Consider the following 15,340-nt stretch of genomic DNA (forward strand, 5'->3'; position numbering starts at 1 on the left):
TTATACTAAATATTGCTGTTTTTATGTTTACAAGCTAGCAAAAAAGGTATTCTCTTTCCCATCCAAATATCTCTGTATAGCTTTAAAATTTAAAGAAGTAAGAGTAGGGGAGTGGATTGGTTTTAGGTTAGAAAAAGACTTCCTCTTCACATTTTCTCAGTACATGCTTATTTGATTAGAATCTCTATCATAAAAATACATGATGATCAAAATATGTGACCCTCAGTAAGGGGGAAAAATCATCTTTTGTTGTAAATTGGTGATGTAATAACACTTAATTTCTGTGTGAAACCAAAAATAAGGTGGTCTTCCTTCTTGAACTGTAAGGTCTAGAAGATAATTTTTATATTGCCATTCCTGAGATACTATGATATTCTTTTGGAAATGATGTACATTATAGCATACGTTCTAATTTTTAAGTTGATTGGTAGTTTTTATTAACCAAAATATTTGACTAACGGGTACATCTCATTCCTTGATCATGCTTGATAAATTTATAGTAACCCTATATTAGGTGTAATTTATTGTGTTTGCATTGGATAAATATTAGAGTGGACTACTGGTCCCAAGATTAGTCTCATTTGCAACTTGTTGCCTGTGAATAAAATCTACGGAGGAATTACTACTCTGTTTTAGATAGGTAGCACAGTTAATAGAGCGATAGGCCTGAAGTCAGGAATACCTAAACTCAAATCCAGCCTCAGACATTTAACTAGCTGTGTGACCCTGGTCACTTACCCTCTGTCTGCCTCAATTTCCTCAACTGTAAAAGGGAAATAAAAATATCACCTATTTCCCAGGGTTATTGTGAGGATCATATGAGATAATGTTGGTGGAAATTGCTTAGTACAGTACCTGGTGCATAGTAGGTACTTAAAAAATGCTTATCTCCCAAGGGATGTGCCTCACCCCCCACACACACACACACTTTCTATTAACCCAATTAACATGAGTGTGTCTGCCTTATTGCTCAAATGGGAAGATTCATTGATAGAACTGTCAAGGTAACAGCAAACTACCCTTTAAAACCTTGGATTATTTTTAATATATATGTTTATGTGTGTTTGTGTGTGTGTGTGTGTATTTATTATATATATTATATATATATACACAAACACACACACACACACACTTTTTTTTGAAGAAAGGAAAACTTCTGAACATAGTGGGAAAAAATAAAAAGTTGTCAGAAGACAAATGCAAAAAGAATCTGATTCATCAGAGATTAAACCTGGAACCAGAAAAGAAACTGAAGACAAATTTAATTTCTGATGGTGTTGATACTTTACTTGCCATCTTTTTCTGCTTTCTGTAATTCCTTTCGTGTTTTTGTGCTGAATTCACTAGGTCCTCATTTGCTTCTTCAACCTAGCCTTCTGCCCTGACCTTAATTTCTCTGCTTGCATTCCTTTTCCCCATTAAAAATGTCAGTGAAATATATGGAAATGTGTTTTGCATGACTACACATGTATAACCTATGTCAAATTGCTTACGTTCTCAATGAGAGGAGGGGAGGGAGGGAGAGAATTTGGAACTCAAAATTTGAAAAAAAGAATGTTAAAATTGTTTTTATGTGTAATTGGGAAAAATAAAATATTAAGTGAAAATAAAAAAAGTCAGTCAAAACTGGCTGCTCCCAGTAGCCTCCCCAGATTTATGTTTGAATAAAGACATTGAAATAGTCTCCCTTTCAGTGTTTTCATTGATTATATAAGTGAAGGCCTCATGCTGTAATGAAAAAAGTACTGGCCTTGGAGTTGGGACACCTGGATTCACATCCCAATTTTAGCACTTAACTGCGACCACAGGCAAATATTTTCATCTCTCTGAGCCTCGTTTTCCTCATTTGTTAAATGAGGTGAATACCAAAAAGTACCTACCTTACAGGGTTAAGAGTAAATGAGTAAGTGTATGTAAAGCGCTTTACACATTTTAAAGTGCTATATAAATGTCATTTATTACTGAGAATAATCCCATGCCTTCTCTATATACTTAGCTGCAGCAGTGAAGGAGGAGGAGCCAGATATTTATAACTACTTACCAAGGCAGCTGATTTCACTTTTACTTTTTTAAAAGTAAAGATGCCTCAATGAAATAATCTGTATCTTTCTGAAAGTACTGCTTTTGTGTACAGATATGCCTGTCACAGAATGACTTTTAACCTACCTATTTAGAGATTCTGTGGATTATTTATCTGTATGTCATGTATTTATGAATTATAAGTTATTCAGATTGTGTATATGTACTATTTTTACCTTAATCCTCCAGTAGAATGTTTGCAATATCTTTCCTACCACTTTACTTCAAAAGAGTCTTCAGTATAGATCTCAGTGCAGGTTGTAGCCCCTCCACATCTTGCACAGCTCTTTGTAAATTTCTGTGGCCAAAAAAATTCGTCATTTGGCGTAGTGGCCAACCTGCTGCTTATGAGCCCTTCTCCATTATACTAGGGTAGTGATCATATGAGGCATACACACAGTGCATGACCTACGCGTAAACTCAGCAACACTTCATGAGGTATCTTAATAGGACTTGGGGGGCAAGGGAAAAAAAGATTGTTTTCAGTTGAGTGTTCCTATGGTCTATTATTTTCTCATAGAGATACGTGCTAATTGTCATAGCTGTAGACATCTTCCTACCCCACCCCCCAAAATTAGGTCATTTAACATTTTAATTTGTACAGCTTTATACTGCTCATTCTAACTACTTAGCTCTATGCATTTCAGCTAGTCAACTCTAGTGGAACCTGAGACTTTCTTCCTACCATTTGATATTCTGCTGGATCCTAGGTTAGTGGCAGGGCTGAATCAGGACGGGTCACTGTAAACAGGATTTATATTGATTTCATTCTAAAGCCAAATAGCATAATCTAGAAGTCACTTTCATTCCCTTTTCCTTCCTATCATTGACTTGAGTCAAATCCTTCATAATGATTTATGTTCTCATTGCTTTCTTTGACTGAAGTTTTTTGAATGATTTGGTTTACGGTAATACCAGTGATAAAACTTTAAAACTGTGTTCCCCAAAGAAAGCCCTTGATGTTTCAATAACATCTCGTGGGTTTTGTTTTTGTTTGTTTTCCAGGGTATTATTGACTACATCTTCTACTCTAAACCTCAGCTGAACATCCTAGGCATTCTTGGACCTCTGGATCACCATTGGCTAATAGAGAACAATATAAGCGGCTGTCCACACCCACTCATCCCTTCTGACCACTTCTCACTTTTTGCACAACTGGAGCTCTTACTACCCTTCCTGCCCCCGGTCAATGGTATCCACCTTCCTGGCAGGAGGTAGTCAAATATATTGAGAGGGCAACCTCAATCTGATTTGTAAAATTGTAAAATCTGAATATAGAGGAGTGAGGTATGGCCAACAGGGATTTTTTTCTTAATGATGATCTGAATTTTGAATCTTGATTATTTGGTAAAGACATAGTAAAAGCCAGGTGCTATCAACAGAGACAAAATTCTGAGCCCAATCTGCTTTGTATACCGATAGACAGGGATTGGTGCATTTGCACCTGTCTTTAATTTGTTACAAGTAATCTTCCTATTCTATCCAGCATAATATTTTCATGCCTTGAAATAGGGAAATGTTTATATAGCATATTCTCTTTGCACAGAAATCTGTAGCACTACTTTCTAAGGCCAGTAGTAACATCCAGAGACCATTCTTCTGTACTTCACTCCCTCCTTTTTCAGACTTGTTTGTAAAATATAGAATTTGAATTTAGCCTTTATGCTTGTATATGAACTAAAGACCTGATTTATGAGATTTTGTACTTTAAAAAAGCAGATTTGGAAATGATTGTATTGTAAACTAAGGCTAAATTTTTATTGGTTTCATGTGTTAGGTCAGCTTGTAAGTAAAAGAAGCTGCCACAGGCTTTCTCTGCTAAGGATTTGCACTGTTAGGGTTGTGTTGGCCCTCTTGAACTACTTTATTTTTAAATTGAGAACATTGCTTTTTAAATCAAAATCTGTTTAATGCTTAAGACATTAACTCTGATGAGAGATAACTTATCCATGCATTTCTGAATTGTATGAAAAACATATGACTCCCAGGACAGATAAGCTAAGCAGTGAATGATCAGTAGACTTCTATGGGCTAATGTGTGTACATTCTAATATTTTTAAATCTTTAACTTTTTTAAGTTAAGAAAAATTAGGGATGCTTATGTACAGCTTCTTAACTTCTGTTTAAAATACTACTTGTCCTATCTCCACTGTGCCTGCTCTTATTTGTTCTCAACAAGCACTGCCTGTGCATGCAGAGAGAATCTGTGCATCCTCTTTTATATTTTTAAAATACTATTAACATTTGTGAAAATTTTATGAAAATGCTTTTGTAGAAGCTGTGGCATTTATTCCTTTTGTGAAGCATTGAATATCACATATTTGAACATGTTCAGAATGTGGGTCCCCAACTCCTAGCTCACCAAACCCAAGCACTGCTCACAGAGTCATTGCACAGTGCTGCCTGTCACTCAAAATACTACTATCATGTGAATTCTTTTCAGTTTCAATATGTTCCTGTCTCCAAAAAAGAGAATATCATTCCTTGAAAAAAAAAAAGTAATGTTTTCTCATTTATGAAGCAGTGTAAATTAGATGTATATCCAGAACAGGTTCCCAAGACAATTCTTCAGATCATTTTAAAGTGACCAAGTCTTATTTTAGGGTGTCAAGCAAGACTTAAGTTATATCACATCCTGTGTTTGTTGCTCATAGTGCCATTAGTAGCTTAGAGATGTAAAGCCAACTTTATCTTGAAAATTTAACTTATATTTTTTCCCCCTTCTCTCATCTTTCAAAAATCAATTAAATGAATTCCAAAAGAGCTTGGTCTAACTGCTTTTGTTTCAACTGCAGGCAGGGAAGCAAAAGAGCACTGTATGAACATTAAAGGCAAAATTGCAGAATACTGTGAGCGTTTTTTTTAATACAGTGGATGAGTCATTGCCAATAATGACTTAAAAATTTTATTATAAAATCTCAGCACTTAAATGTGCTTAACCATTTTAAGATAAAATGACATAGTGTGTAAATTGTAATATTTTCACTTTAAATTTCTAAAGTCTTGATCTTGAATTCTTGTCTGGGACCTGATTTTTGTTTGAGGTGTTTTTTTGTTTGGTTTTGTTTTTTTAAAGTTGTGCAGACATCAACATGTCCAGTTTATAATCAGTACATTGAAACGCAGGTAGAATTGTTGTAGTAGCGTCAATGCATAACTTTTATGTTCTTTTTTGTTTTTGTTTTTTTGTAAAGTGTGAATAAAAGGTGTTTACTCATGTTTCTTTAACAATGTATTGGTAATGTGCATCATGACAATTTCCAGTGAAGATGAGCTAGTTGAGCTTATCAAATTGAGTAAACTATTTTTCTGATGATCTGGATTATGTAATAATAAGTCCAGAAAGCTTTATGGCAGGTTTGGGGGAAGCACTTATTCATTTTGTATTTGTTAGTAGGGGCTATTTTACTTTAATAGATGCTGGAGCTGGAGTGCACTTGTTAGATTCTTAAAGGTTTGAGCTTTACTCATTATGTTTCACCTGTATTTGTTACTGTCTTAAATAGATTTGAATTTATGGCAGCAGAGTAAAATATTATGAACTGTTGTGTCTTGAAGATACTTGTTCTTGCCTAGACCAGATACATTGCAGTCTTTGGGTCAGTTTAAACTGCTTTTCCACCTTTTAGGTAGTGATAAATTGAATTGTGAGGATCTATCAATGGTTTACAGCTATAACTTCCAAGAAGAAATATTTTGAATCTAAAGGGGAAGAACAGTTACACCCAGACTGAACTGAGATGCTTTTGTCAAGCAAGTTTTATGTTAAAATATTTTCCTATGTCATGAATCTAATTTCGACATCTTTTCCAACAAGCCGTACCCAAAAAGATGCAATAAAATTCATATGTTTTCACAGTGCAAATTTTTTTCTTCAAAAGCTCTATGACAAATATTAATTAAATGCAGTTTTGGTGTTGCCATAACAGGCCTTCAGTGTTCTTGCTAAGCACATCATACAAATGTTCTTTGAAGTGGGGGGTGGGAAAGTGGAAAGTGAAGGGTTAGAGTTTCCTCTCTTACAGGAAAACAGGTATTTGGGGCCATTAAATTCCATGCTGTAAAGTGTCTTGAAGCTTAAGACAGTCTGCAGTATCTTTGGAGATTATTTATCCTTTGAGAAAATAATGTTCATCTAAATTAGCTTGTGGCACAATTTAAAGCTGTGGAAATATGAACTAATTGAAGCTTTAAAAAAACAAAACAAAATAAAACAGCATTAATTAGGCAAAGAAGACCATTAGGAAATTTGTTGTTATTTTGTGCAACTCAGTAACATTCTAATAAGCCTTAGTTTGGCCTAATGCTTCTAAATCTAGGGAAATTATTCTCCTGAATGTTGGATTTTAAATTCAAATTCTAATTTTTTCTGAGATGCAAATTCTCAACAGATAGTTTTCAGTATTCCGTTTTTAGCTATATGTGGTGTGACTCTAAAGTGATAAGGCTGGATTTCTATAAGCTACATAAAATCAGTCTCACTACATTAGAGTCCCATCTCTATTAGGAAATAAACCACCCAAGACAAAAGAATTTCTACAATTTATTTTTAAAGCAATCAACTAACTGTATAACTTCTTTGTTATTATTCAAGCAACTGCTCCTGTTGGCATTTCTTAACCCAGCCTGAAACAGTATTTTAGTATATGTTAACTTTGCAATTTTTTTTGGCTACATATATTTTAATAACACATAGATGTCTTGGAATGTTCAAGTAGTGTCTAAAATAGAATATCTAGTCTTTCTTCACAGTACTTCTGTATAATGTGTGATGCACTGGACTATCTCTTGTTTACCATTCATGTAATACAAACCAGCACATTATCAGCACTAAGCTCAAAGAATGTTGCATTTGTCTAGGCAGCTCTTTAATAAGATTATTGGGAAACTGAATATGGTCTGATGGTAAACAAGGGCTTTTACTGTTCTCTTCAGTGGAACTTTCTTCTTGGTCAAATTGTAACTAGCTAGTATTATATTTATATACAGGGTCTTTTTTTCTTTACCAATGTATTTTCCTACTCATAGCTGACCAATAAATTCATTATCTGTTTCAAACTATTTTTTATGTGTTATTTCTGAAGCAACTGTGTGAAAGTATCAAGAACAATAAATATTGATATAGTTCAGCATCTTTATAGGTGAAATGAAGGGGTCAGACTGGATGCCAGAGCTCTTCCATCTGTGAATCTAAGACCTTATGGTCTGAGGAACAAGCTTCAGATCTTGTTATCCCCAACACAGAACTCGACTCTCTTAATTTCAGAGGCATTTGGTGAACATCAACCATGAAGTCATTTAATAAAGTGAACATTTCCAAGGGAAGGCTTGGGGCATGCAATATGTATGTTTCAGAATATGCTCAGTCACTCGGGATGACACTGGTGTCTTTACCAAAGCTTGTTGCCCCGTCCCTGGAGAACATTGGAAGTCTTCGGGCTAGATAATGACTTGTCAGTATTTTAGAAGGAATTCATTATTTAGGTATAAATAGGATTAGATTGCTCCTTGTAACTAAGGGAGTTACATGTTTTAAAGAACAATCCTTTCAGACGTGGGATTTTTAAAAAAATTTCATTGACTTCTGATAGAGCAAATAAGTGCTCAAGTCAGCTTGTTGGGAAGAATGTAGTCATTGCATATTTAACATAGATACCCTTATTTATGCATTTGTGCCCTTCCAGCAGGATTGAAAGCAACAAAATGTGTGTGACTAGTATTTGCTCTCAGACATAATGGAGATCAGTGGTATTGATTCTTCCACAAACATTTGACATCCCATAATATATTTTGTGTTACGAAAAAGATTTTGAACATGTTTGTGCCATCCCAACCATAGTCATTTGGAGGGAGACAAAAAATTATTTTCCTGTCTGCTTCTAATAATGGAAATGATGTATCTTTTTTTATAGACCTGTTTTATTTGCTTTTAAAAATAGCCATTTATAAATGAAATGTTTACGAGGATTTCTAGGAGACAATTCAAATAAAGCGGATATTTGCCAAAGCATTCAATTTTGTCTTGGCAATCTGCTCAGCCTTAAAGAGCAAGGATTTCACTTATTTTCTGCATGGGAAAAGTGTCTTTTCTGCCTCAATATTTGAGGTAGCATTAGTATAAAGATTGATTAAGGCAATGGTATCCATATAATATTTTCAGGTATTTTGGTTTTGTTTTCATCTTTACAGAATATACTTGGCAACCAAGTTTTCACAGAAAGGCTACTAAATGCTATATGCTACCATGTGCTAATAAAACCAAAATTTTGGTAGTGTTGCTTGATTTAGACAAGGGAGAGTCATGGACATAAGGTGAATTTCCATTTTTTGTAGAAATGATTTGTTCATAATATAAATGCTACATATGCTCATTACTATGTCTGAATATTTACAATACTTAATTTCATAATATTGAGTTGGCAACATTTAAAAATTTTAAACATGCTTAAATTCACTTTAGTTATTGACTCACTCTTTTGTTATGTTGGGCGAAACTTAGTTTTACAGATCCTACAAGGATTGGATCCATTTTATTAAGTAAAAACAAAACAATGTAGTACATTTATTTGAAGATTTTCAGACCTGTGTTCTAATTCTGCCTCTGCCACTAACTCACAAGGTGACTTAGGCAAAGCACTTTAACCTCTCTGACCTTCATCCATGAAATGAAAAGATTGGGTTTTATTATCTCCAAAGGCTCTTATATTCTAGAAGTCTGAATCAATGTCTGAATTTTATAAATATTATTGTAAGTTAAAAATTCACATAGGTAAGCTTAGAAAATCAAATACTGGAAAGTGCCAAGCAATAATTACAATAACTCGAAATTATATAGCCTTTGCAAATACTTTCTTAATAGTAATCCTATGAGGTAGATAGTCTTTGCTCCCCAGATCCTTTCCTCACAACTCTTTAAGGCATTAGAAGCTACCTCCTAGCTACTGTCTTTTTTTTTTTTTCCTTTAGTTAAGTCATTTGTTTGAGGTCACACAGGAGAAGTGATAGGACTAGGATTTGAACTCTGATCTTCCAACTCTGAATCTAGTTCTTTCTCCTGCACATGGCATACCTGCCGTGAGTGGGACATTTTAAAGAATTTAGTGGTATTTTTTTTCAGCCTGTTGTAGTTCAGGATAAAAATCAACCCCAAACTGATATATCATTCCATGTACCCTATTAGCCTTTAGAAATAAATGATTACCAAATGGTCAAATGTCTCTCTTTTTTTTTTTAATGAGGCTTTTCTCTTTGTTAGAGTTTGAAACAGTTCAGAATCACTGCAAATTTCTTAAATCACTAAAACCTACTAGCTTTTCAAAAACAATTGTCAGTTGTATGAATTGTTAGCTTCATTAGTTATGGTAGGCCAGGCACCAAGGATACTGCATTTTTTAAAAATATGTAACTTGAAGTAGTACTTAGAAGGTAGGGTCTTGATTATGATGGAGCCTTACAACCTGACCTGCAAAAGTGAGCTAGGTTGCTATACTGCTGAGTCAATGCTACTGCTTGATTACAACATTAAAATGGTAGAGATCTGGAAACCAACCTAGCAACTTACCCACCACTTCCAGGCAAGAGCAGAAGCCTTGGACTAGACCTCTACTCAGGTGCAAGAGACTGACATGTACGAATATTTACTAAGTGCCTACTGAGGAGAGAGCACCAGCTTAGTGTTGGGGGACATGCAAGTTTTAGATCCTACACAATCCCTGTCCCCAGGTAGGAAGGCCTTTCAGCCTTTCTAGTCATACTTAGCCACTTAGAATAATCCATGAGTTGCACTGTCTTCAAATCTAAATGTCATTAAAATGTTGACCCCTGTCCAGGGTTTCAGAGGCTGGTTTGGGAAAGAGAGAGAGGCTAGTCAGCCATATGGATAAGTTTGTTAAACCTTTGACATCAAGGAACATCAATGTTTGAACACTTGTTCAACTGAACTACTCAGTAGTTCAATATTAATTACATATTAATATACATCCAGCTTTCATCCTATTGCACTATTAGGATTTTTAAAGCCATTTTTAATGTTCGCTATAGTGGCTTCCCTTAATGTCTAAGAATGAAAAGATGTTCCTTGGCTTATAATTTTTGATGATGGATTTAGAACAACTGTAGAAATATATAAATTAGCTATGAGAGTGAAGTTTCAGTAGCCAGAAGTCAACTATGAGTGGGAGGGAGGGTTGGTGTACTAGGTAAGCAGGTGCTATTTCCCTCATCTGTTTTACCTTGTATTACAGTATTTTAATAGAACATAGCTGAGAACCAGCTATGTGAAAGAAAATCATCTAATTAAAATAAAATGTGTTCAGGTTTTTAAATATAGAAAACCTCCTAAAACATTGTTTTCTTAAAACAGATGCAAAAATAAGGGAAAGGGGAGGTTAAATGATGTAAGATAATATCGAAAATTCATTTAAATTGTTAAATGTTCCAATTCCATCTTCCTATTTCACAGGGCTCTTAAATGTATTCATTGTGAATTCTCATTGTGGTGGATCTCCAGGGCTTAAACTAACTGCTCTTTGCAGGCCTATTAATTCAGACCTAAAAGATAGTTTAGTCAGTATAAAGAGAAGTATATTAGTGAGTGTCTAGACCAGGGCTTCTTAAACTTTTCCCACTCCAGCAGCAGTCCTTGGCATTGCTCGGCCTGAAGGCATGCACAGTGCAAAGTGCACCTGCTTTGTATTCAGAACCAAGGCTTCAGGGAAGTTGCCGGATGCAGCGCTGCCAGAAACACCTGGGATTCATTACGTATTTGAATTTTAATAAATTTTTGGTCGTTACATGTTCAGAAACCTTTTAACGTTGCCAAATTTTTTGCGATCCCATCCCACAGTTTAAGAAGAACTGGTCTAGACATAATGTTTAAAATAATAAAAATTTGGAAATGGGTCTGTATCTTGTATAGAGAAAATCTTACTTGTGCTATTTTCTTCCCATTCTTGCCTGCCCATATGACCTTGACACACAGTATCTTTTTTTCTTTACTGCTGACTATATTCCTACTCATAGCTGACCAGTAAAGTCATTATCTATTTCAAACTTTTTTCAGTGTAATTTCTGTAGCAGCTATGTAGTATTAAGATTTGAAAAAATATTAGCTTGTTTTCTCATCTGTAAAATGAGAGGGTTGGACTAAATGTGAACTCCTGAGGATTTTCCAGCTCTACGTCCATGACCTATGATCCTTGTCAGAAGATAGTGGTGTCAAGCCAGTGGCAAAGATTCTATTTGGTCATTTGAGAAGGGCCCCTATAAAGAAATTATTCTGTTGTTCCTCAAGTTTTCCAAAGATTCAGTAGTTCTCTATTGTACAAATTGTACAATTGTACAAATGCTAAAGCATGGCATTTATGGCTCTCCATCCTCAGCCCACAAATTACCTTTCTAATCCAGATTCCCACTGTTTTACATGTACGTTCTATTTTACATGTACAGGGTATGCCTGGGCATAGTAGTTTTGTCCAGGTGTACCATGAATTGTAATAGAATTTACATTTGCAATCACATGCCCTCAAGATGGGAATATGCTACCTTTCCTCACAGCAAGGAATAATAATGTGCTGTGAACAAAAAGTTTGAGCAAAAAATATCACGGCTTGATATTTTAACTGTGCTAAAGTAGTACCTTCCCTCTTACTCGACCTGGAATGCCTTACCTCTTACCTTCACCCCCATCGTTGCTATCAAAATCTTACCCATCTTAGATGTTCCTTTCATGACGCCTTCCCTAATCCTCCCTTTACCCATAAGGTAAACTTCCTCCTGGAAATCCTGTCCTTGACCTATTAGTTGCCTATTTGTAGAAATTTATCTCTATATGGAAATCTCTACCTGGATATTCCACTGTTGTCTTAAACTCCACAAGTCCAAAACAAAACTTATCTTTTCTACAACACCTGCTCTTCCCTTTAACTTCTCTATTTCAATGAATAATACCGCCGTCATTATGTTCATCCAGGTCCTTTACCTCAGGCATCTGTAACTCCTTTCTTTCCTTCAGTAAGTTGCAATAAGTTGCCAAGTTCTGTTGATTTCCACCTCGACAATATCTTTCATATCCATTTCCTTTCTATTCTATTCTTGGTTCAGGTTCCTTTCCTATTCTAGACCAGTGGTCTTCAAATTTTTTTCATCATGTACTCCTATAGGTTAAAAAAAAAGATCTCACATCGTATATACATATATATATATATTTATAAATTATACACATAATAATTATGTACACTGTAAATCACAAAAATAGACATTTTAAAAGGATAATATAAATATGGAATAAAAGTCACGAAAGAGCCACTGGAGTTGACTACAATAGTGACCTGGTCACTTGAACTATAGGAAAGTCAGCTATATGGAGAAAGATGGGAAAAGGTGAGACACTTAAGACAAAGAGTCCAATTAGGTTATTGCAGTAGTCCAGGTGACAGGACATGAGGGTCTGAATTAGAGTGATGGCTGTGTGCATAGAAAGAAGGGGACAGATTGTAGAGATGTGAAGATAGAAATGACAAAATTGGATATGTGGAATGAAGGAGAATAAAAAGTCAACAATGGCACCAATGTGGTGAACTGGAAGGATGGTGGCGCCCTTTAAAGGAATAGAGAAATTTGAAAGAGGGTTTTGTTTGGGGGTGAAAGTAATGTGATGAGATTTGTAATGCCAAGCATGGTCTATCCATGTCTACCCATCCTGTACCACTCTCATCCCAAATGGAAAGGCGTAAGGGGGAGCTCTTACTCATCAATTTTTTCCCCGGGGGTAAGAAGTTGGTAACTTTTGCCCATGGTAGCTACACAGCTGCTGCTCTGGGAATTTGGGTGGCTATTAGGTTAGAACTACTATGAATTCCAACCCCTGGCTTAGGAAGAGGGAAGTTGGTAGCTTGCACAGCTTAAAGGAATGCTTGGAGTTTGTGGGAGGGAGGTTGAATGTAGGTAGGTGTGATGATGTCAGACCACCATTATTGTGGGGAGGGTAGGATGAGACCCATCTTCCCACCGCCTAGCTGTTTGTTCACATATCCTTTGGGGTCCCACTTTGGAGACCACTGATCCACTTTAGACAATTGCAAAAGCCTTCTTGACTGTCCAGCTTTATTTATATTCCCTCTCCAATTCATCTTTCTTACCTTTCCCAGAATGCTTCCTAATGTACCATTCTGATCACGTCACTCAAGAACTTTTCATTGCTCTCCGTTCATTGTCTATTGAATAAAGTATAAGTAACTGATCCTGATATTCAAGGCCCTCCACAATCTAGCTCCAAACCTTTCTAGCCTTGCCTCGTTATTCCTATTTAATAGTCACACTTTGCTTTTCTCTCATCTCCCGTCTCCTGCTCTCTCCTGTCTCCTAGCCCTACTTCACGCTATGCTTCATGCCTAGAATGAACTCACCTACCCGCTCTCATTTTCATCTGTTGAAGTCTATCCCTTCCTTCTAGGCCCAACTCTGGCACCACCTCCTTCATTGCTCTCCTTAACCCTGTGTTGAAGGTACTCTCACCTCCAGTTTTTTCTAGGACATTGGACTTCTCCTTTGTACTTCTCACTTTCCCTTTTATTTTAGTTATTTAGGTGCATGTCCTTTCTCCTTATTAAATTGAATGTTCCTAAAAGTAGGCTCTGTGCCATAGCAGTTTTGGCATCCCCAGGATCTAGAACATAGTAAGGCTATAATAAATGTCTGAATACCCATTGTATTATATTGCTTCCTACATCTTTTGAGGGGTCCCTGGTGTCTTTCTGGCTTCTCCAAAAGCAGGAAACCTTAATTCAGGCACACATTCAGGCCCCAAGGTGAAGTCATTTGAAACACTGCCTCCTCCCACTGCCAAGTAGCAGAAATGTTCCTAGAGATACCATTAAAAAGTAAAGTGTTGCCCCTTATTTTGAAGGGAAAATTCCTAGGAAATAAGTGACTGAGATTATTAAACGTGCTGAAGAGAAGAGCTCTTCATAGTGGCTTTTACGGAGATGAAGAGTAGTACTGACTAAGGAAAGGCTGGTCAATAGCAGGGTAGCTTCATCTTTGTGAATACTTGGTATTTCTCAAGCACTTTAAAGTTTTCATAACAATCTTGTGAGGTAAGTGGCATCAATAATACATGGTGTCCGTAAAATCTAAATGCAGTTTTAAACTCTACTAGCTTAAAATATAAAGTGTCCCAAAAGTCTTTGTCAGTTTTAAGTGGCTTAGAACTGAACTAAGACTTTTGGGACACCCTGTACTCACCCTTAGTAGAATTTAACTTCCTTGGCTGAAAGGGGGTGCTGGAGATGGGATGGGGGAGGGGAAGGAATCTTTGATTTTTGTGTTTGCTTTTATCCCTAGCACCTTCCACAATGCTTGTGCATATAGTAAGCACTTAATACAAACTTGTCAAATTGAATTTAACAGATGAGAAAACACATCTAGAAAAGTGAAGTACTTGCCCACAGTCACACAACTAATAAGTCTCAGAGCCACAATTTGAACCCAAGGTCCTTGGACACCCAAGTCCAGCAATCCTTTCAGTAACATTATCCTGCTAACTTGAACTGAAATGTGGCTATTGAAACTTTGAGTTAGAACTGGAAAATTCAGAGAATCTGAATTGGGCCCTTGAGCTCATCTGCAAGCTTCTGCACGGCCTCTGAGGTCCCTTCCAGCTCCGATATTCTGTGATTTTAATATGCATGAACATTCAGAAAACTGCCTGCAAAACACCAGACATTCAGAGCCTCAGATGTAGCGAAGGGGTTTGGCTTCCCTGCGGCCACTAGGGGGCAGTCTATTCAAAAGTGAAGATACTGGAATCAAGAAAAGAAGCGCCTGTTTCTGATCCTTCCCACCCTCCCCACTTTTCCATCTACCCTAAAATGTCCCTGTTCTGTCTAGTACACCCAGCCCCTCCAGTCCACAGAAGTCACCCCTGTTGTTGTTCAGTTGTGTCTGACTCTTTGTCACCCCATTGGGGTTTTCCTGGCAGAGATACTGGAATAGTTTGTCATTTCCTTCTCAAGCTCATTTTACAGTCGAGGAGACTGAGGCAAACAGTGTTAAGTGACTTGCCCAGAGTCACACAGCTAGTAAGTGTCTGTGACCAGATTTGAACTCAGGTCTTTCTGACTCCAGGCCCAGTGCTCTATCCCCTGAGCTACCGACAGTTACCCCAGGCTTGTGCCCAAAGCAGAAAATCCCAGGTGACAGAAGGATAGCCTGTCCCAGGGAATGGTAGAGGCTAAGTTCCCTCTATTCCCCTCCTTCCTAA

General features: G+C 36.6%; 1 protein-coding gene across 3 annotated transcripts in view; it reads left to right on the plus strand.

The window, feature by feature from the left end:
• The window catches only part of CNOT6 (CCR4-NOT transcription complex subunit 6), a 45,589-nt gene extending 38,449 nt beyond the window's left edge, over nt 1-7,140 (plus strand). For all 3 annotated transcript variants that reach the window (XM_027867120.1, XM_027867118.1, XM_027867119.1), the window contains exon 12: nt 3,085-7,140. In XM_027867120.1, coding sequence (XP_027722921.1) covers nt 3,085-3,297 — 213 coding nt within the window. In that variant the 3' untranslated portion in view covers nt 3,298-7,140. The remainder of the gene's footprint in view (nt 1-3,084) is intronic.
• Nucleotides 7,141-15,340: the final 8,200 nt, after the last annotated feature.

Source organism: Vombatus ursinus, unplaced genomic scaffold, assembly GCF_900497805.2.
Source record: "Vombatus ursinus unplaced genomic scaffold, bare-nosed wombat genome assembly UNPS02014785.1, whole genome shotgun sequence".
In the NCBI taxonomy this organism is placed as follows: Eukaryota; Metazoa; Chordata; class Mammalia; order Diprotodontia; family Vombatidae; genus Vombatus; species Vombatus ursinus.